This window comes from Epinephelus lanceolatus, chromosome 21 (assembly GCF_041903045.1).
Source record: "Epinephelus lanceolatus isolate andai-2023 chromosome 21, ASM4190304v1, whole genome shotgun sequence".
NCBI lineage: Eukaryota > Metazoa > Chordata > Actinopteri > Perciformes > Serranidae > Epinephelus > Epinephelus lanceolatus.
In genome coordinates this window covers 28,687,553-28,711,036 of record NC_135754.1, presented here as the reverse complement: position 1 = coordinate 28,711,036, position 23,484 = coordinate 28,687,553, and the positions used below count along the sequence as shown (strand labels likewise).

Sequence of the window (23,484 nt, the reverse complement as noted above, 5' to 3'; positions counted from 1 at the left end):
CCCTCCTCCATTGAGCACCCAGCAGTATTATAGCCTAAATATTGAGATTATAATTAACTGGGTACAAAACTATTTTTTTCTATCACACATAGATCATAAAACTTTAACAACTCATTACAATCAGTTGAGAAATAAAAACAGTACACTGCTTTTTTTTTTTATAAAGAAAAACTGCAGCTCCTCTGTTTATTGTTATTTTACAGGCAAGTCTTGACCTCTCCAAGATGGCGGAACAGCAGTGAGGCATCTATGTTTCTCTGTGTACACACCGCCCTCTGTCGGCGGGAGTCGCCTAAGACGGCTGTATTGTAAAATATAATAGTAGTTATTTTTAATGAGTTAACGGTTGTTTGTTGTATATTAATTTTGGGTACTGTTGCTGTGTGGGTTGTTTTACAACTCTCACTATTTAGAGCCTACCATTTGACCTCTCCAAGATGGCGCCGCCGCCGAGGTACGATCCAGCAGTGAGGCATCCTCTATATTTATACACTGCCCTCTGTCGGCGGGGAGGCGCACATGACGGCTGGATTGTACCGCTGCTCTGCCGTTTTTCCGTTTCTTTTAAAAATATCAAAGTAGTTATTTTTCCATGAGTTAACAGTTGTTTTATTGTGTACCAACTCTTTGTATTGTTGCTGTGTCGGCTGTTGTACAACTATCACAATTTGAATCCTACCGTCTTGACCTCTCCAAGATGGCGGCGCCACCGACGTGCGACCCAGCAGTCTGTTTTTATATCTGTACACTGCCCTCTGTCGGTGAGGAGTTGCTCGTGACGGCTGTATTGTACCGTTGTTCTGCCTTTGTCCCGTTTATTTTAATTTAAAAATATCACAGTAGTTATTTTTATGAGTTAGTGGTTGTTTTGCTGCGTATTAACTCCCGGTATGGTTGCTGTGTGGGTTGTTTTACAACTGTCACAGTCTGAATCCTACTTGTTGCGGGAAAAAACGCATTTAAAAATGATAGCGACAGTTGTTGTTGGGTAGATTGTTGCACTTTTAGTGGCATTCCCACACATGTCCCGAGGGTAATGTAGTTTTGCTACGGTTGTGTATCCCTGTGTGTGTCCCACAGAGCCGTCCTCTCTGCACTGCAGTCAGCGCCACTCGCACAGTTGGCGTAGGAAGGTCACGTTACAAAGTGGGTCGGCACTCGCAGCTGCTGCTGGAGAGAGGAGGACTGCGCAAAAACCACGGCCCGGATTTGTGCCTGCTTGACGTCATGGGGAGCCTCAGACTTCTCTGACAGGATCCAACAACGAGAAGCACCGGGGATGTGCGATCAACATCCAGCGGGCCGGGAGATGTCGACGAGCACACGGCTGTACTGAGCCGCATACTCACGGGAGATTTTCCGCTGTGACGGTGCGGCTGCGGCGCGCCATGAGCAGAGCGCCTGTCCGCTGTTAAAGGGCTGCTTTCTGCCTCAAAACGAGCTGTTGACCAGGGAGGGATAAGCAGCCGGAGGACTAATCCCCAGGACGGTCACACAGATTCACGGCGGGGCTTGGACCCGACAGAAATGGACAGGGCAGCGCGAACTGGATTACATGATAGGGAATAAAAGAGACGCAGCGAACAAAGCCAACCTCAAGTGTTATGCCCGTTAATCCGTGCGGTCTTTATTTGACTGGAAATGGGAGCTTTAACAAGCAGACAAAACATAGGCGTGGAAGAAGTGGACATTCCGTCCAGTTCGGTGTACCGTTATCCACCGAAATCTGGTAAGTCATCGACCAACAGGTCAGACCGGGGGTGGGTAACCGGTTCATGCTTTAAAGCTTTATGCAGATGATTTATTTGTGCTTTCATGGTGGGAATGGAAAGTGGACATCACCATCAAAGCCATCACCATCTTTACCTTGTAGCTGCAGGCCTGCAGAGCAGCTACCTGTGGAGGGAGGGGGGGGGGGGGGGGGTGCATTTTCTGAGCAACTTAATTTCCCCTCAACAGATTCAACAGTATCTTCATGTTGATTTGTCACGTTTTTATCATGTTTTGTCACTGCAGCATTGTTGAATTTTCCATGGAGGGACACCAACAGCAACACAGGGACACGTCTACTTACATGCATTCAGAATATCCCCCGTCTACAAGTTATATATTCATTTATCTGCAGAGTGTCAGATACATAACTGGGATTGGCTCTTACCTTGGTGCATCTCTGAGCATGTGCTAGCAGGGAGCAGGACTGGATGGCATCATGACTAGCACAGTCTGTCTGTAAAATAAATAAGTCATGATGGATCCCAAGAGGATGAAAATGAAAAGACCGACATCACCATTAGCAGCAGAGGTTTTGTCTGTGTGAGTTATTGGTGTGTTTGGTGTAAATGAGGTTTTCTTAGATTGTAATAGGACTGCAAGCAATTATCCTTTAATTTGGAGATCATTTTTATGATTATAAATGTCAAAATAGTGAAAAACATGTCATTCACACTTCCCAGAGCTGAGGCTAGTGTCTTCAGAGTGCATAGAAAGAGTCCAAAAGCCAAAGATATAAAATTTACAGGATATAAAGCAGTGAAAAGCAGAACATCTTTACATTTTAGGAGCTGGAGAACATTTGGTATTTTATCTTTATGAATTATTAAATGATTAGATTTCTAAAAGTGTTCATCAATTTCATGTTTATTTAAAATTTGATTACCATGCAGTTAAATAAGCACTTATTTAAAGGAACAGTTTGTAGGATTTAGGGAAATTTAGTGGCATCAAATGGTGAGGATCGCAGATTGCAACCAGCTGAAACTACTCCCAGTTAGAATTCCTTCAGTGTTCATTGTTCAGGGCGTTTTTACCAGGAGCCAAATTATCCACAGAGGTCTGTTCCTCTGCAAAACAAACAGACCTAGTGATTTAAACCGTTAAAAACACAGAATGAAGCAGCTTCACGTCATAAATCAGTGTTTCTCCAATGCTGTTTGGCATGTCGGAGACGGGCTGCCAGCCCAGCCCCTGCTAATCTATGCTCACCTTTGTTCTCTGATAACTTAAGATCCAGATGTTCAGGAGGTTTTTACCTGGAGCTGAATTATTGACAGAGGCCTCCTCCTCTCCAAAGCAAACAGATGAGGTGATTAAAACTGGTAAAAACACTGAATGAAGCAGTTTCACGTTACAAATTAGTGTTTCTCTGATGCTGTTCAGCTCGTCGCAGACAGGCTGCTAGCCCAGTGCTTGTGAATGTGTGCTGATGTTTTTCTCTGATCCAGACATTCAGAAGTTTTTTTTTACCAGGAGCTGAATTATCCACAGAGGTCTCTTCCTCCCCAAAACAAACTGATCAGATGATTTAAAGTGGTAAAAATACTGAATGAAGCAGTTATGCGTAATGAATCAGTGTCGGAGATGGGCCACTAGCCTAGTTCCTGTTAATCTGTGCTCACCTTTTTTCTCTGATAATTTAAGATCCAGGCGTTCAGGAGATTCTTACTGGGAGCCAAAATAGTCCACAGAGGTCTCTTCCTCCAAAAGAAATGGAACTGGTGATTTAAATGGGTAAAACTCTGAATGAAGCAGTTTCACTTTTAAAAAATGGTTTTCTGACACATTCGCTGAGGGGCTGCCAACTATGGGGGCCAACACATAAAAGCGAATGGACCTATCTAGAGTCAGTGTTTGGTTTGTCCATTCTGGGCTACTGAACAAACATGGCAGTGCAACATGGAGATTTCCATAGACAAGGACCTGCTCCCTATGTAGATATAACCAGCTCATCTAAGGTAACGAACACACAAGGGTTCTTATTTTCAGGTGATTTTACACCAAAGAGAACATACTCATTATGCAATATTCCATTGCTGCCAACATATCCCCTTAAATCCTACATGCTGGACCTTTAAAGGTTCATGTTGATACTGGATATCAGGTATTTGGCGCCTGCATCAAAACATAACGTCACTCAAACTGTCCTTTGGACCTCAGGCTGACCTCTGTGTTTTGAATCTGTCTTGTTTTTGTTACTCTGTGTGACACTTTGACTGTATTCAGCTCCCCCACCAGGGTTTAGCAGTAATCCAATATCACCATCACAGAATCATATTGTGAAGAAACCCTGGTAATGCTTCTCAGTTCTGTCGTAAGAAAAGACATAAAGTAAATGAACATCTCTCAGAAAATGAGACCTGGAGCAGAGCTGGGGACTGGAAGTGGAGTTAATTATAGTCAAGTGTGATATGTTGGGCTTTTTCTCTGATGTAATAGTAATATCTTAGATGTATAAGGATGTTAGGTGCCGGAGGATGAATGAAAGAGAAGAAAAACTGCTGCCTCGTGGCTGCCATTAGCGCTCCTCTCCCCGAAATGTAGCTGAATTAGTTACAAGCTGGATGAATTTGTGATATAACAGTCCTGGTTGCAGCCTGGTGGTGGTGGGAGGGGAGGGGAGGAAGGTGGTGGCGATGGCTGCTGGTGAAACCGATCTGTCAGCCCCAGTTCCTGTTTCTGGGATCTGGTGACAAAGCCTCGGCCAAGCTCGCCTCTCCCACCTGCTGTAAATAATAACAAGGTGACAAAGACAAGAGAGGGCGAGAGAGAAGAGCGTCATCATTGTGGCTTTTTTTAGTTCATGATTCGTCGTGTTCTGAATATTTTTTTCTACAGTGTGAATGGCTGTAACATCAGCGCATCCTTCCTCTTCTCCGGCACTAATAAGTGTGAAAGATGCCAGACGAGATGTCCTTCCAGCTGATACGTGACTTGCCCATCCAACATGTATTTAAAGACTCCGAACCGCTATTACGGTCTTATGATATTAGCTCACCCTGTGATTAAAAGGCACAACGGCTATTTAGTTTTGTTGTCATCGACCCAAAGTCATGGTAAACAGCTGCAGCACGCCCAATAACAACCCAGCTCCAGTCAGAACGCCTTCACAGGTGCTTTTCAGGGATTCGTTTGAAAAACAACTTTTCATGTGCAGTTGTACCTGACACCAGATGATTCCAGGATGTGAAGCTCGAGCAGTTTGAGAGTTACTGGAGGTGTCTGTGGATAACGGCGCCAGCCAAATGGTTCAATTATTCAAGGGAAATATTAATATTTCAGTCCAGTGAAGGGTGCAATGGGTAGAATTTGCAACTGGCAAAGGAATGACGGCATAAAATTTCTAGTCTTTTTGTCGGTTATTGAGCACTAAAATCTTATTTTGTCAGGGTTGGATGCAGTTTCCATTTATTGAGCATGAGTCTGATAGTAAGCCTGTGTCGCCATTTTGTTTTTGCTTCACTAATTGAATAGCTGAAAAAAAAAAAAATCAGTGCTTAAATATTTCCATATATCCGTTTTCATCCACTTATCCAGGGCCGGGTCGCGGGGCAGCACCCCAGATGTCCCTCTTAAATATTTACTGTAATTAAGTCTCCTAATCTTGACACTATAGATCTGCCTTATTTTTTCTTGTTTCAAGCTGCTGTCACATTAATTTAATAAGACAGAATTTTTATTTGTGCAAGAAAAAAATTATGTTAACTTCACAATTTTTCTTGCAACGCTCAAAAAGTTTTGGGATTTCAATTCCTTTTTCCCCCTCAAAACAGCTCATTAACCTAATGTGAAGAATATATAAATGAAATTCCTTCCTTCTCCCATTTTGCAGGTGGGCAGTGGGCACCATAGCCTTGTTTCCACCGAGCAGTACGGTACAGTTCAGTTCAGTATACTTTTTTTCTGCTTCCACTGTGAAAAGTTGTGGATGGTACCAATGGAACCGTTCCGTACCGTCCCCATGTTTGGTCCCCCCTCTGTTGGGGTACCTAGCACACAGATCTGGTACTAACAGGTGGAGCTGTGAACACTGCAGTCTGATTGGTCAATAGAGGACGGTCACTCTGCTCAGGGCTGAGTTGTGGCTGGTTTTGAGGCTCATGTAACCACTGTTCATACTGTGGAGAGTTTTATTAGTAAACTGTAACTATAAAATGAAAGGATGTTTTGCTGACTCTTGCAGCAACTGGACCGACTGCCGGCAACTTTTAAAGTGGAACGTTGACTTGTAATGTTACTCAATGCATGAGGTGACGACGTGAATCCATCAGCACACCTTAAATTTCACTGTGACAACTTTGACCATCACTTTAGTTTTTATATGACATACACTTTTAGTAATGAGTGGATCCTAAAGTGTTTATATATTAGTTTTGACCAGGTTATGTGAACTGCATATATTCTAATCCTCACTCGGATAAAAGAAAAAAAGTGTCACAGAGCGTTGTTCCTGTGGGCTCCAGCAACACTAAACCCCTGAGCTTGCCTGAGAAGGACTAAATGCACAAACCCACTATTTTTAAATATCCCATGGAGAGAGACTCTCACTGCAGCCTGTTTTATTTTGTTCTGAAAATATCGGTGTGCAGCCTCGTTCTGTGGACGATAAACGAGGGGCAGACTGATAATGGAGGAAATACAGTGAGTGCTGGACGGAGCAGTGAGTGACGACAGCCCCGCCCATATTAAGAGTACTGTTTGTGATGGAAACACTAGGGTCTAGATACCATGTCTGAAGGGTTACTGTTGGTTCCAAAGGTACCATACTGAAAGTGTTTGGTGGAAACAGGGGCTAAAGTTTTACAGTGGGAAAAAAAGCGTACCGAACTGGACTGAACCGTACCGTACTGCCACTAATATACATTACCGTCAACCAGCTAGCTAGCTAGGTAACTTAGCAATGGTCTACACACAAAGACCTTGTCCTGGAGTTGTTGCTGCACCAGTTCATCCCCTAAAACTACTAAAACATTGTTTCACCCAACTAACAAAGAACTTTTCTATCAAATGAAGGCCAGTCTACATCAACAGCTACTAACGGTTACAACCTAATACCATATTTAAAATCACATGAGCCAAAAATTGACATGCAATATGTGGATTAATGAAAAGTTAATTGTCATGAACTGAATATGTACTATCGTCGCCATGTTTCTGCATATATGATGTCAACTCTCAAATTGACAAACATGTAATTCATGGTACAATTCAAATGGGATAAAGGAACAACTTGTCTTTTGCTATCATCTACTGTACTTTTTTTCCGAAATAAGGCGGTGGTCCAACAGAAGGGGAGGGATTTCACCTCTCCAAGCGCAGCAATTTAAAGCACCAAATTATTTACCACTGCAATAGCAGAGCCACGTTGTGCTCACCACAAAGGTCTTTGGCATTAATGTTTTTCAGATGATGTGACATACTTTGAGTTATCTGTGTTTAAAAGTGAGTGTCTGTGTGCTTGTGCAGGAAGTTACTTCGCCAGCCATTTCATCATGGGGGGAGAGAAGTTTGACTCCACACATCCAGAGGGCTACCTGTTTGGGGAAAACACAGACCTTAACTTCCTGGGGACCAGACCTGTGGCGGTAGGTGTTCTCACACAACTAACAGCTGTATTAAATGTTAGAACTCCCAACAGTCTCACCATAAGTTTGACACAGTGGCTATAACGGTTCTTCGAGTTTACCCAATTTTTTAGAAATTTTAGCTATTCAGATTTGTTTTTTTTTGTTTTTTTTTTAATTTGTCCATTTTAAGGGAGACTTCTCGCTTGCCTAGCCCATGTTTTTGTCAGAAGATTCCAAGGTGAAGAATTAACTTCTAGTCTCATAATTAAACAAAACTGCAGATTAAAAGTTATAAAAGTATGAATACACAAAGGGGAAGACAAAGAAAGGATCTCAGCCTGCAGCTAACAAGTATTCACAAAGTCACAAACGACCTTCTCCTCTCCTCTGATGCCGGAAAACTCTACATACTCATCCTACTTGACCTGAACGCAGCATTTGACACCATCAGCCATTCCGTCCTTCTCTCCCACCTTGAAACCACTCTCAGCATCACCGGCACTGCTCTCTCCTGACTCAAATCCTACCTCTCCGACAGATATCAGTTCATCAACATAAATAATAGCAAACCCCCCTCTGCTCCCCTCTGCCAAGGTGTTCCCCTTGGTTCAGTTCTCGGCCCCCTCCTCTTCATCCTGTACATTCTCCCTCTCGGTCAAATAATACGCCATCATGGACTTCAGTTTCACTGCTTTGCCAATGACATTCAGCTCCACATCTCCACCAAAGCCATCACGCCTGCCACTCGCTCCACCCTCACTAAATAAAATAAAAATAAAATCCTTGCTGCAAACCAACTTCCTCAAACTTAACTGTGACAAATCAGAAGTCATCATCATTGGTCCCAAATCTCTCATCAAATCCACCCAATGCACCCATAACTGTCTTTGAGTATCCTGAAAAACGTAATATAAATCCAATGTATTATTATTATTTATTATTATGTTTTCTTTTTTGATAAGTGTTTGTGTCAGAAAATAGTGAAAAGTATCAAACAGCCCAACATGACATCTTGAAAATTGCTTGTTTTATTCAGCTAGCTGACCAAAACCAAAGATAATCATTAATAGAAAAAAAATTCACATTTGAGAAGAAAAATACAGCTTTTTTTTCGTATTTCGGCTTGACAGATGACTTGATTGTCAAATTGTGAATCAACTAACAGATCTCTTGACCCAAAGGTGTAGCCGTCTCCTCGTCATTAAATCATGAAACAGAAGTTGATAACATTTCAGCAGGTGTGACTCCTGCAGTGTCAATTAACAGGCTTTCAAGCTGCCACTGATTTAAATGTATTTCAAAGACTCATCCTGTCAAACTAATTAAAAGTGAAATGACAGTCTGCCGGCTCCCCTTGCACAGAGAGGCTGATAAGCGGTGGCTCCTCCGAAGGGTTCGTTCAACCTAATCATGAACCTGAAGGTCAAACTAATGAGAGCTGCAAATCAAAAAGAGCTCAAGTCCGCAGAGGAAAGAGAGAATTTGTCACAGACTGAAAGCCTTGAAGGGAGCTGAAGACGTCGACTAAGTGAAGCTGATACGGAGAGACTCGGCTCCATCCCTGTGTGTGCTAATCTCAGCTGCAGTGCTGTTTTTGTCTAGACTGGGGCTAAAATTAGGAGTGCAGTTTTTCTCCCGATTATGTGGGTGTTTATAATCCTCCTGTGGGCACAGGATGCAGCTGGTGATTTTTTTTTTCTTCTTGTATGTGTGTCTGAAGCTTTACCAGCATTATATAATGGTGGTTTCTAAGCAGATGGTGCCGTGGAATCATAAAACCAACCGCAGTTGTTGTGTTCTCTCAGTCTCCTGCACCGCTCTACAAATATGATAATGGACGGGGCTATATTTAGAGGTTTCAGAAACTCCTGCCCAAAGCACAGATACAGTCAAAATGGATTTTTAGCCATGCTCGCAGCACTGACGGTTGGTCAGTCCTCCTCTCTGGTCTGGACTGATATATCTCATCAACTATTGGATGGACTGTCATGAAATTTTGCACAGACATTAATGATCCTAGAGAGGATGAATCCTACTGACTTGGATGATCCCTCGACTTTACTAACAATAAGGTTAACATTTGGGGTTTTTAGTGAAAGGTCTCAATTTAGTACATGTAACCAGTGGACTCTAGTGTTGTCTGCGTTGTGTTGATATAAAGAGGCCCAGACCGTGGATATCTTAGGAGGCGATTTCCATTTATTCCTGACAACTCTGACAGCACGAGGTAAAAACAAAATTCTCTGTCAATTACGACCATATAACTCCAGCCCCCTCACACTATAGGACCACTACAAAGTCCCTTCCTCATGCCATCTTTGCATTTTTACACGTTTAAACAACGGCAGCATCATTTTGCGCCGGTGTGTGATTTTAGACAGCATCCCGGCATCACGTAAGCAGGAAAACAGGAGGCGTGAGGATCGTGACTCTAAATACTAATACTACTAAATGAACTGTGGGGATGAGGAGGGTATGTCTTGCGCATTTTGGTGGGAAAGGTTAAAAGAGTTAATTGTTCAAGTTTTGAAATATAACTTTATCTTAATTCCTTTATGAAGGTGTTTGTTAAGACGTCAGCATTTTGACATATTAGCAAGATGTGGACAAAAAATAGCTAACAAATGTTGGTCCGCTAATGTGCTGTTAAAGATTAGCTTGTTTTGAATAGAGATTTTTGTTTTTTGTTATGAAATAACTGCGCCAGTTTTTTTGCTAAGGGGAAAGAAGTTAAAAAAACACCAGAATATCAGTTTTTTTGATTTCTAGATTTTGTCAAACTTGCTTAGCATCAGCATATTAGCATGTTGGTCATTGTTAGCTTATTAGCATGCTGTTGTTTGCATTTAACTCAAAACACAGCCTCGCAGAGACGCTAGCATAGAAAAACAGCTACATTATACGTGCTAATTTTGGTGTTAAAAGGTAAAAGGAGTGATTTGTTTAAGTATTAAAATATAACTTAATTTTAACTCTTTTATAAAGACGTTTGTGAAGGCGTCAGCATTTTAAAATTAGCAGGGTGTGGAAAAACAGATTTCATGCTAAAAAACATTGGCTAGCTAATGTGCTGTTAAAGATTAGCTTGTTTTAAGTGGTGACTTTAATGTGTTGTCAGTGAAGTAATCATACCAATTTATTTGCTAGCATGGCTGACACTCTTAGTACAAAGATATCATTATTGAAATGGTCATGTAAATTCTGAGAAAAATGCCCACGGTTATTTGAGAACAGTCTTTTTATTTAAGTCTGAGTATGTCTGAGGAAGTACAGACTCTCGCTCTGATGTTTCTTGATTTATAATACCTTACAAGACCCACAGTGTTGCCTGTGAGTTTCTTAATGAATGGCTCTTTTCAGCATCTGTTACTCCGTGTGTGTTTGCTTGTGTAGTTTACAGGCGTGACTCCCGCTGAGCCCAGATGTGTTAAAGTACTGAATACGGTGCCATTCACTGCCACACAAACACACTTATATATACACACACACGCGCGGACAGATGAGGGGTTGTAGTGTGGAGGTATCTGACCACATCCTGCATGTTTCTCCTCCAGTGATCCTCAAACCACCTCAGCTCTCCCCTCATGCTCAGTCAGCAACTTCAGGCTTCAAACACACAACGAGAGCGCTGAGAAGTGGCCCTTATTTTGGGTCAAGTTTAAAGGTTATGTGTCAGATTGACATCAGGGTTTTTTAATGATCAGGTTGGTCACGACAGAAAGTATTTCACATTCTTATCTGTGACTTGATGCTATCAAAATTCTCCTGATGTGGTAAACGTCACCCATCTGGTCCTTGAAATAAAGACAGGCACTGTTTGACCCTGGACTTTTTACACTCCTGTGGTCCCTGCGTGTGCAGAAATGTGCCTAAACGCTGTCTGAAGTGTCAGCCTCGTCCCTGGAAAGACACAATCTGAGCAGATTTTTTTGCTCCGGCTCAGCACTTGTCAGCACGGATCTCGCTGGTGCTGACCAACCGAAACACTTGTGTTAAGGTTAAACCGGGAGCAGCCGCGGTCATTGTGTAACCCTGAATTCCCTGTGGTGAAGAGAGGAATGCTGGGGCGGTTTGAGGGAAGATGAATGCTACTGCTTTCCAGTCTCATAACATGTATTTCACATCTATAATTTGTTTGCTTTTTGTTTGCAGTTCCCGTACGCAGCCCCTCCACCTCAGGAACCAGTAAAGACGTTACGAAGCCTTATAAACATCCGCAAGGACACGCTGCGGCTCGTACGGTACGCACCTCAATCCGCCTAAACACATACGTAACCTCTCACTGCACCACTGAGGTCTAATTTAATGTCCACTGGGCTATTTTTAGACAGCAAGCCACAACAGCTAATTTAAGGCATAGTGTCATATCATTCATGTTTTTACTTGTAGGTCAAGCTTTTACTGTCTTCAGACGCATTCATGAAAAAAAAAACAATTAAGTTTAACAATATAACATCGAATTAAAAAATACAAGATTAACACGAAAGCACAACAGTCACATACACAGAAAATAATGCTATGAGAAAATTAAATGTAAATTTCACCAGAATATGTTTCTCACATGCTTACAGTGTATAACAGTGTTTTTTAATTATCATTAATATGATTATTTGTCCCCCTCACAATTTTAATTGTCTTTGTTTTGTCTTTTTTAAAATATTTTAATCCATTTTAAAAATCTGTGAAATCTATTTTTAGTCTAGTTTAGTTATTATTATTTTTTATTTATTTTTTTAAATCGAATTTATTCTATTTTTAATCTATTTTAATCTCTTTTTTTTTAACGGTCTATATTTGTTCTGTCTTGTCAGTCATCTTTAAAGCACCTTGAACTGCACTAACGTGTATGAAATGTGCTATACTAATAAAATTTGATTGATTCATTCATAAAAAAAACATAAAAAGTAATTCAAGAAATTGACTTTACATACGTTCATTACATGACTTCAAACAATAAATGAATCCGCCCTTTGCAGATCTTTCCTGTACGATTACTGAGGCTTTTAACACTCTGTAATTTGGTTTCATGCCTGTTTTATAACTGCAGTAGATGGAGTTTGGATCCTGCTCAGATTTTTGTTCTCCACTTTCAAACCGCGCTCACCTCCTTTCCTCACATGTAGGTGCAGCGAGGACCTGAAGCTGCCAGGTGACGAGGCGGCAGGGAAGAACAGGGCCTGCTACAACGTAGAGTTCACCTTCGATGCCGACACGCAGGTGGCCATAACCATCTATTACCAGGCCATAGAGGAGTTTCACAATGGAGTGCCAGTGTGAGTACAAACATGTTTACTAGGGAACTAATAGGTATTGGCTGAAATCCACTACCCAGTCACTTTGTTCAATATCTATATTTTTAATTTCACTGATCACTACACGTCTAGTTTCAGTCAGTAGAATTTGCCTGTTATAGTGTGTCTGTGTCGACTCAGATGTCTTCAGATTGAAGCTTTATTAATGCGCCTGCTGATTTATTGCTGAACGCTTAACGGTAGACTCGCCACTACGGGTGTGCCATATCATCTCGTTCATGATGATACTCTTTTAGTGACTTACCGCTCAGAGGGAACTCATTCAGCGGCTCCTCTGGCAGCAGCACAGCGTCTCTCCCTCTCCTCTCTCGATGAGTCGTGTCATCAAGTGATTTTGTCATAAACCTTTGGTAATGTAAACCTACGTGACGCTCACAGCTCGACTAAAAGCTCCATATATGTGAGTGTGTGATAGTTGTGGTATCATAACAGCCTGTCACAGGTTACAGCGTGATGATTAGAGGAGAAATGGTAGAACATAAAGGTCCATAAAAGGCCATATCGCCCACTCCTAACTTCTACTCAAATGTTGAAAAGGTAAAATCTGTGACCTCTGTACAGGGTTCCTACACAAGTATGGAAAAGATGGAAATGAATTTGATCAATTTCCAGGTATTAAAAAGTATGGAAAATGAAAAATAAAGTATGGAAAAATATTTATGTTTCCAGACTATTACCACTGTTCTAAAATACTGTTTTCTAAAATACAAAATTAGATATTTCCAAAAATAATTTAATCAATCCGGATCGTGTTTTATGCCGGGCCAAGCACAGTTTGTGTGAGAGCAAACGTCTCAGAAAACATACCGCCCCTTTTACAAGAAGACGAGTTTCACGTGGTTCACAATGGGTGGATGCAAGTTTTTGGATGGATGGCTTGACAGTACCGTATATAAATACTGGTTGGCCAAGGATTCCCAATTCACACACAGAGCTAGATGCAAGCTTTGTGTGAAATCGTTTGACATCACCAACATGGGGGAGAAACGATTCCGAGCCACATGAAAGGAAAAAACACTGACGTCTCGTTACTGCATCGCTTGCACCCAGAGTCCCAACCTTTTTGCCTCAGCTCAGACATTGAACTTACCTGAGTTTCTATTTGCATGCCATTATGGTACTTGGCTACAATCGCCTATTAAGAATAATTAAATATGATATGAAATATGATACACTGATATATTTACTCAGATGTAGCATATTCTCTGAAAATAAAAAACGCAGAGAAGTCTGGAAATCAGGGTTTGGTAAAGTATGGAATTTTGAAATTCCAAATGTGTAGGAACCCTGTCTGTACAAATGGACAATTTAGAAACTTTCAGGATTTAGTAGATAATTATGGTCTATTAAACCTAGAATTCTACTGTTTTTTTTTACAATTTAGACACAAAAATAATTGATTCAAAGTATCTGTGTATCTCCTGCAGTTACCTGCCTCAGGACAGCTCTCTGCAGTCTGAGACGGTGCACTTCAAGCGAGGAGTGTGCCAGCAGTTCTGTCTGCCCTCACACACTGTCAACCTCAGCGAGTGGGCTGACGAGGAGGTAGGCAGCTCCTGTCTGTACACTGAATACTGAAACACACGTCTGTGCGAGGCTGCAGCGAAACCATTTTATACACAAGGTCAGATAGATATCTGCTCCGTCTGTCTCCTCAGCTGCTGTTTGATATGGACAAAGAGGTTTTCCCCATGGTGGTGCAGGCTGTCGTGGAGGAGGGGGAAGGTGAGTGTTTATCATACTGATGGTCTGAGGTGGAAGAGGAGCTGCAGAATTTTAAGCCGCTGTCCGCTGTGTTTTGTCTCTGCAGAACATTTGGGCCACTCTCACATACTGCTGGCTACGTTTGAAAAGGTAAATAAGATGCTGCTTATCAGAGAAGCTATCAGACACTGCCAGGGTTCTCAGATGGAGCTCAAACAATCAGTTTATCAAAGAGATTCTTTTCTGTACCTATTTTTTTTTATAACTGATCAATTGTTTGAGTCACCAAATATCCGCAGCTTCTAAAAGTGGGTATATTCTCCTTCTTTGCTTCTCATGACTGTACGTTTGATATCTTTGTGGTTTTTATAACTGACAACAGTGCGAAGACAAACACCGCTGTGTGGTTATAAAACGATTCTTACCTTGGAAACAGGGGTGTAGTGATATGTATGTAAAGATTAGGGGGATTTAGTGGTGTGTAGAGGTGAGGATTGAAGGTGAAATGTCTCCCTGTTAGAATTCCTTCAGTGTTGTTCAGGAGGATTTTAACCGGGAGCCAAACTATCCGAGGTCTCTTCCTCCCCGAAACAGGTGAGGTAACTTCAGGGTTAGCTCTGGGTTTTCAGTGCTATGAAGCTGGTGCTCTTTTTACCGGGATAAATCACCGTGGTAACTGATGCTGAACAGCTAATCTGGACTGTTAACCAGACAGCTATCGCAAGATTACTTTCAAAGTGAAGAAAAGTTAAAAAATGTGATGATTGTCAGGCAGGTTCTGCAGTTTTCTGTGATTTCTAGGCAGATGTATGGACTCTGATCTCTGTTCAAGGCTAACCTGATGCTACAGAGAATGATTAAAAACCAAAAAAATGTTGGTGTAGTAAAACATCTCCATATCTGGGCGCTCAGCAAAGGCAAAACTGCTGTCTGACATGTGACTAACATGTAAAAACATCAGAAGTCCTCCACACAGCATTAAAGTGCAGATGAGTGTCCGTCAGATGCGGTACAGAAGAATGAAACATGAACTGATTCCTGCACAAAGCTTTGAATGACTTAGACAAAATAATAAACAGCTGTTTCTTTCGTTGGCAGCACATGGACGGGAGCTACTGCGTGAAGCCTCTGAAGCAGAAACAAGTGGTAAATACACCTGCTTTTCTTCCTTCATCCTTTTGTGTCACATTTTTATTTAATGTGTTAAAAAGACAAAGAGACGCCAAAGCTTTATTTCCCTCTTGAACATTAAGCCTGAACCCACAAGACCTGTAGCTTTTGTTCTTCACTGTGTTCCTTTTCCCAGGTGGATGGAGTGAGTTATCTGCTGCAGGAGATCTACGGGATCGAGAACAAATACAACAGCCAAGAATCAAAGGTAGAAATCACACCAGGGGTTTTTCTGTCTCATTGTCTGAGTGTGTCAGAAGAAGCGACGTGGATGACTCTTTCTTCCTAACATTTAACTGTTTTTATCTCCAGGTTGCCGACGACGAGATCAGCGATAACAGTGCAGAGTGTGTGGTGTGTTTGTCGGACGTGCGAGACACGCTCATCCTGCCGTGCAGACACCTGTGTCTCTGCAACGCCTGTGCAGACACTCTGCGCTACCAGGCCAACTGCTGCCCCATCTGCAGACTGCGTGAGTTCCCACCGACCATCAAGAACTTCTTTCCAAAATGAGAAAAGATCGTTAATATTGATAAAAGCTGCCTCCAAAGCAGCAAGAGGGTTCCTGGTTTTAACCGAGTTTGCATGTTCCCCCCATGTCAGCGTGGGTTTTCTCCAGGTACTCCAGCTTCCTCCCACAGTCCAAAGACATGCAGGTTAATTGGTGACTCTAAATTGTCCGTAGGTGTGAATGTGAGTGTGAATGGTTGTCTGTCTCTATGTGTCAGCCCTGTGATAGTCTGGTGACCTGTCCAGGGTGAACCCTGCCTCTCACCCTATGTCATCTGGGATAGGCTCCAGGCCCCCTGTGACCACTAACAGGATAAGCAGTTACAGAAAATGAATGAATGAATGCCTCCAAAGCACTCCCAGTTAATGCTCCCTTTAACTACGGTTCTAGCGGATCCCTAAACAATGCATTGAGATCTTTAATCCAAAAGTGAGTTCTTAATAGGTGTTAAAATGTCTTAAATCAATCTTTTAAAAGTCTTAAAGATGCTAAGACATGGCGGTTTTATGAATATTTTTCTGACATTGAATTGTAAAATTGATTAAAATTGAAAAAATTAAAGAATTTCTTTTCAAAATGAGAAAAGAATGTTAAAATTGATCAAAGCTGCCTCCACCACCGTTATTACTCCCTTAGACATTTAACATTTTTACTTTATCACAGTAAAAAAGTACAGTATTTCAAGCCTAATTTGGTACAGAGGAATCAAATGCGACTTAGGTGTGTGTCATTCAAAAATATCTTTTTCAACATGCAGACATTTTTGCCAAGCATGAATCACTGTTACAGCTTTTTAGACTCAGCGGGACCAAAAAGATACGCATGTGTTTGCACTCAAATACGCCTGTTTTTTTTTTTGTTTGTTTGTTGTTTTTACATCTGGAACCTCCCGTCTACAACGGGCTTGAAACGCACCCTTGTTGAGGACTTGGCTCAGATTCCGGAGTTACTCTCTTATCCTGAAGCCTCCTTAAAGGGATAGTGCACCCAACATGAAAATTCAGCCATTATCTACTCACCCATATGCCGAGGGAGGCTCAGGTGAAGTTTCAGAGTCCTCACAACACTTGCGGAGATCCCAGGGGAGAGGGGGTAGCAACACAACTCCACCTAATAGAGGCTTAAGGCGCCCCAGATTCAAACATCCAAAAACACACAATTGAAACCACAAAGTATCTCCATACTGCTCGTCTGTAGTGATCCAAGTGTCCTGAAGCCCCGACATAAAAAGTTGTTTGGAAAAACGTCATTTGAGCTGTTTTTAGCCTCACTGTAGCCTGCAGCTCTAACTGCCTCTCTGTGCGTGTGAAACCAGCAAAAGCCCGTGAAGACACATGAACGCGGTGCACAGATCTCATGGTCTCACTTAAGTGTGCACACGTGAGTGCGGTGCACAGAGAGGCAGTCAGAGCTGCAGGCTACAATGAGGCTAAAAACAGAGTTCAAATGACATTTTTCCAAACAACTTTTAATGTCGGGGCTTCAGGACACTTGGATCACTACGGACGAGCAGTATGGAGATACTTTGCGGTTTCAATTATGTGTTTTTGGACGTTTGAATCTGGGGCGCCGTAAGCCTTCATTAGGTGGAGTTGTGTTGCTAGCCCCATCTCTGCAAGGGATGTGAGGACTCTAAAACTTCACCTGAGCCTCCATCGGCATATGGGTGAGTAGATAATGGGTGAATTTTCATGTTTGGGTGCACTATCCCTTTAAGGAATCTGATCCCGTTTGATTCGGCAGTGGGAACCTCTTGTGACCACATGCCTTCGCTAACGTCGACCCCAGCAGGATTCAAACCCTGGACCTTCCACATGAGAGATGAGTGCTCTAACCACTATATTGCCTGCGACATGCCCAAAAAAATCCTCATCACTTCCTCACTTGTATATAGAAAACTTCAAAGTTCATAAGCTTCAATTTGAGTCCAAGATCTTGAAAATTATAAGACAAAGAAACTATGCAATTCTCAACGTGGTGAAACACACTGATAGTTTGTTTTCCTAACATGAACATTGCTTTGGATGTTAACTAAATCTTCTGTCTCATCCTGACCTGAATACATCTGTTTTCCTCCTAAAGTGTAAATGTCACTGTCAGTGCAAATTATTTTAGAACCACAGCTTATTTAAATCTCTTTTATTCACCATGTTGTTCTTAAAGCATTCAGAGCTCTGCTGCAGATCCGAGCCATGAGGAAGAAACTCAGTCCTCTCTCACCCACCAGCTTTAACCCCGTCATCACTTCACAGACCTCTGACTCAGAGGAACACTCGGTGAGACAGAGTCGACACACACACAAGAAAAAAACAAACGTTGAATAGATATAAAATAATTATCAGTCTCAGTAAACTCACCAGTGTCCTCTCCTGGGTTGCAGGCGTCGGAGCACATCCCTCCAGGCTACGAGGTGGTGTCGCTCCTGGAGGCGCTGAACGGCCCCCTCAACACCTCCGTGGTGAATCCTCCCCCTCTCCACTCCGGCCCCAGCCACGTCTCCGGAGCACTTCCCCCGTACAGCAGCGAGCCGCACCCGGCACCAGCCCGCTCCCTCTCCCCTCTAGACCACTCCAACTCCAGTCAGGGACTCAAACTCAAGAAGAGTGGTTCCAAGTGAGTAACAGAGACAGTCGAAAATAGATTTGTTCATTTTAAATGTTAACGTCACTGCCACGAATTTCTAATTTCCCTTTTTTTGTATTATTGTTTTTTATACATCTGGTTTTAGACATTAATTAACTGGCTTTTGTTTGAACCATGAACAGTACTCGTCATTATAACCACATCCTGAGATCATATGTTGTCTGGTCGTGTTGTTTCAGTTCAGGTACACGTGCATCAAACCCTCTCCCGTTATTTCTGTCTAAACCTCGTCCGTTATGTTTACGTCAGGTCACTTTCCCAGAATTCCTCTGTGCTTCCCGAGGAGGAGGATGAGAAGTCTTGCAGTGAATCGGAGGCCTGTCGCCACAAACTCGTCGTGGACCAGCAGGAGGTGTGTGTGTGTGTGTGTGTGTGTGTGTGTGACACAGAGACAGACACTGCGTATGTGTGTCCGTCTGTTTGTGTGTTTGTGTTTGGAGGATGGTGTGGTGTTGTGAGCTCCTCTCATACCGCTGCTCCTGTTGTTTTACAGAACGGAGTGACTCCAGACAGCGAGAACCTGACTCTGTCCTCGTCTGGAGCCATCGACCAGTCGTCCTGCACGGGAACACCGCTCTCCTCCACCATCACCTCCCCTGAAGGTACACACACACACATAATCACACATACGCACACACACGTTTGTCTTTATATACTCACGGTAAACCTAGGGTAGATGGGGGATGCATGCCAGCCCACACACACTCACACACACACACACACACACACACACATACACAGAGCCAAACCTAAACTGACAAAAATTCAACGTAGCACTGAAAACAATGAATGTTGTTATTTCCTAAATGCAGAATATGTGTTTATTGTTTATTTCTTCATGCTCTATGTTGTATGTACTGTAATAGATGCTCATAATGTGTTAAGACTCTTTCAGACACGCGTCTTGTCACATAAATGTGATTTTACATGTCGGTCTCATGTCTTCACTTTTATGTAAAAACCTCAACAGCAGTCTCAAAAAACAGTATCTCCGGTCAGTCTGCACTTTAATGAATAATAGAACAAACTCAGTTGTCTTTACTTAAATATACACTCAGCGTCCACTTTATTAGGTACACCTTGCTAGTACCAGGTGGGACCCCTTTTTCCTTCAGAGTTGCCTTAATTCTTGGTGGCATAGATTCAACAAGGTGCTGAAACATTCCTCAGACATTTTGCTCCATGTTGACATGATAGCATCACACAGTTGCTGCAGATTTGTCGGCTGCACATCCATGATGAGAAACTCATCCCAAACACACCCCAAAGGTGCTCTATTGGACTGAGTTCTGGTGACTGTGGAGGTCATTGGAGTACAGTGAACTCATTGTCATGTTCAAGAAACCAGTTTGAGATGATGTGAGCTTTGTGACATGGTGCGTTATCCTGCTGGAAGTAGCCATCAGAAGATGGGTACACTGTGGTCATAAAGGGATGGACACGGTCAGCAACAATACTCAGGTAGGCTGTGGTGTTTAAACCATGCTCAGTTGGTACTAAGGGGCCCAAAGTGTGCCAAGAAAATATCCCCCACACCATTACACCACCAGCAGCAGCCTGAACCATTGATACAAGGCAGGATGGATCCATGCTTTCATGTTGTTTACACCAGATTCTGAGCCTACCATCTGAATGTGGCAGCAGAAATCCAGACTCATCAGACCAGGCAACGTTTTTCCAATCTTCTATTGTCCAGTTTTGGTGAGCCTGTGTGAACTGTAGCCTCAGTTTCCTGTTGTTAGCCGACAGGAGTGGCACCTGGTGTGGTCTTCTGCTGCTGTAGCCCATCTGCTTCAAGGTCGGACGTGTTGTTGGTTCAGAGATGGTCTTCTGCAGACTTTGGTTGTAACCAGTGGTTATTTGAGTTACTGTTGCCTTTCTGTCATCTTGAACCAGTCTGGCCATTCTCCTCTGACCTCTGGCATCAACAAGACATTTTGGCTCACTGGATATTTTCTCTTTGTGGGACCATCCTCTGTAAACCCTAGAGATGGTTGTGTGTAAAAATCCCAGTAAATACCCAGACCAGCCCATCTGGCACCAACAACCATGCCACGTTCAAAGACACTTAAATCACCTCTCTTCCTTATTCTGATGCTCCGTTTGAACTTCAGCAGGTCATCTTGACCACCACCAGAGACTTCACACATAAAGCACGCCAAGGGTGAAGGACTTAAAGATATCTCTGAGGTTAATAACCGTGAAAACAACATTTCCGTGTCACTTTCAGCACGGCACGAGTCTGAATTTAATGCCATCAGATTATAGTAAAGGCAGCTCAAGGAGAGCGAAATGAAATCTTGTTCTGCTCTCCAACATCAATATATTCATCTTAACCTCTTATGTACAGATGATAAACACAAGAACACAAGAGATAAACTGTGGCATCCTGAATGTTTTATGAACAGCCCCGGACTTCTCAGACTCTTTTAGTGACTTACCGCTCAGAGGGAACTCATTCAGCGGCTCCTCTGGCAGCAGCACAGCGTCTCTCCCTCTCCTCTCTCGCCGTGTCAACAAAGCTTTAAAGATAACAATAAAAGTTTTCTTCTGCAATATATGTTTTCTGTTGGCGGTAATTCTGTGAGTAGGGATCGCTTTTTTTATTTAAAAATCTCACTGGGCAACCAAAGACAAAAAAAGTCCCCCGACTCCGAGCCCGACCGTGATGTGTGTCTCCGTCTGTCTGTCAGACCCAGTGAGCTGCAGCCTGGTCCAGTCAGTGATGTCCATGGCCTCGTCCCACTCGCAGCACTCCCACATCAGCACTGACACCATGTCCTCCATGTCAGGGTCCTACCTGGCCGGGGCCGAGGGCGAGCCCGGGGGGGACGAGGGGGAAGATGCTGAGGGCGAGGAGAACCAGGACGCCCCCATGGAGAGCCGAGGACCGTCGCAGCAGTACGGGGTGAGGAGTCCAGGGGTGGATGGATGGAGGGTACATCTGGTAAATCTTTGTCTCCTCATTGGATTGTCTCCCTTTGTGTCTTTACTTTGGTTCAGGAGTTTTCCCAGGAGCCAAAGGAACAAAACTACTCAGTGGCTGTAGAGGAGCAGGATTCAGAGGTGAGAGCAGGTGCTGATTCATGCTCATTTCATGTTTTCATCTAATTCTTATTAAGTTTTACGAGTTTGTTTTTTTTTCCTCAGGGAAACGATGTCACTGAAGAGGACTGCTCCTCGCCGTCCAACGGGAAAGGTAACTATGGTGACCATCCCTCACCTTTCTCCCCTGACCTCTCACCTCCCTTTGCATTTTGTTGCTCTCAGGCCATGTGAAAAAGAAATGCACCCTTTCATACAAACTAAGAACTGAGTGGTCGATCTTAATACTGTTGCTGTCAGTAAATCTTTTTGAATCATGGCTGAGCAATGACAACCCTTTCAAAATAAAGGGATCCTATTTCAGATACGTCCACTAGATGGGGCAGTCCCTTTAGAAATGCACGTGATGTTGGCTGAAACCATCTCAACCTGCAGCATCTGGACTGGAGTGAATGGCTTCTTATGCAGTGTGTGTGCACCAGAACCTCAGGCTACTTCACAGCGAAGGCTGAGCTCTTATGACTGACTTCATTGAAATATTATTACTGATTGTCCCACTGTAGTCTTCTTCTGTGGTCACAAAACTGGACTGGATGTGGGAAGAACTGGCTCCTCACATCATATCCGTTGCCTCCATTATCTCGTAGACTGCGACCACAGCCTGACATCAGCAGCCCAAAGATACTGTCTGAGTCCCTCCACGGACACCAGTCCTTGTCTTTAATTTGTGGAGGGATAGACAGGAACATTAACTACCTCCTGTCGTGCACAGATTCAGAGACCAGATCCTCCAAAGTCTGGTTTAACTATTTATCTTTAAATGTTACAGTTACGGCTGAAGTTTGCCAACGTCACATTTCTCCGCAATTCAGAACAGTTGCCAGTTGTCTGCCCAAAAGTGATTGTTGTTGTCAGCGCGACATCACAGTGATTTGGTCTATTTAGCAAACCAGTTTCCACCGGTTTTAAGTGGCACCATTGTAATCAAGGATGTGTCATCAACGGAGGGCGTTGCACAATGCTCAACAGAAGTAAACAGTCGTAGTATGATGGCGGATCGCACTGATTACCTGTGAGCTTTTGTTCTGTCACTACAGATATTTGGGTTCTTCCAAAAAACAAGCATGGACCAAATTTTAATGAGAAGAAGGCGCCTTCTCCATCCTCTCTTTCCAACCTGTAGAATATGACACGCCCACTGACATCGTCACAGTTTGCACTTCAGGTCAAAAACAACCTGATATGTTTTTGGGTTCCAGTTGAGTGCCAACTTTTCTGCGGAAATGCTCCGACTTGTTTGAAATTAGGTGCGCGAACCAGAGCGGAGCCTGTTCCACATTAGTGAAAAGAAGTGTTAGGCCCCGATCACACAGGAAGTGTTTTGCAGGTTGCAAAATGCGAGGTGCACCCCACTGCCTTTTTTTTTAAAATTAAATGCCACTAGTGAAAAAAAAAACACTTGTTGCGCCTTTTTAATTGTTGCCAGGCAACCACGAACTCGCCTCCTTATTCTTCCTGTGTTATCAATCTACTGTTTATTTATTTTGGTTATTTGACAGTAATCAGTATGTAGCTCCTGACATGTTGAGGCAGAGGGTACTTGCTGTGGCTCTGGTTGAGGGTGAGAGGCTGTCAGTAAATAGTTTGTTGGGCACAGGGAAACAGAGATCTGTGTGGGTACATGAGACCCTAAAAAAGAGGGTGGATCATGGGGAATACCACCAGTTGGTCCAGGAGCTTCTCCTCCATGATGGATGTT

General features: G+C 42.9%; 1 protein-coding gene across 4 annotated transcripts in view; it reads left to right on the top strand.

Moving 5' to 3' along the window:
- The first annotated feature begins 1,095 nt into the window (after window positions 1-1,095).
- The window catches only part of rnf157 (ring finger protein 157), a 32,673-nt gene continuing 10,284 nt past the window's right edge, over window positions 1,096-23,484 (top strand). For 3 of the 4 annotated variants that reach the window (XM_078163602.1, XM_033611042.2, XM_078163601.1), the window contains exons 1-17: window positions 1,096-1,729; window positions 7,240-7,358; window positions 11,493-11,581; window positions 12,464-12,613; window positions 14,080-14,197; window positions 14,311-14,377; window positions 14,463-14,506; window positions 15,455-15,502; window positions 15,663-15,734; window positions 15,839-15,998; window positions 18,201-18,313; window positions 18,418-18,650; window positions 18,930-19,032; window positions 19,174-19,282; window positions 21,374-21,588; window positions 21,684-21,746; window positions 21,831-21,879. In XM_078163602.1, coding sequence (XP_078019728.1) covers window positions 1,642-1,729; window positions 7,240-7,358; window positions 11,493-11,581; window positions 12,464-12,613; window positions 14,080-14,197; window positions 14,311-14,377; window positions 14,463-14,506; window positions 15,455-15,502; window positions 15,663-15,734; window positions 15,839-15,998; window positions 18,201-18,313; window positions 18,418-18,650; window positions 18,930-19,032; window positions 19,174-19,282; window positions 21,374-21,588; window positions 21,684-21,746; window positions 21,831-21,879 — 1,840 coding nt within the window. In that variant the 5' untranslated portion in view covers window positions 1,096-1,641. The remainder of the gene's footprint in view (window positions 1,730-7,239; window positions 7,359-11,492; window positions 11,582-12,463; window positions 12,614-14,079; window positions 14,198-14,310; window positions 14,378-14,462; window positions 14,507-15,454; window positions 15,503-15,662; window positions 15,735-15,838; window positions 15,999-18,200; window positions 18,314-18,417; window positions 18,651-18,929; window positions 19,033-19,173; window positions 19,283-21,373; window positions 21,589-21,683; window positions 21,747-21,830; window positions 21,880-23,484) is intronic. The other variant, XM_033611041.2, reaches the window with a different exon arrangement.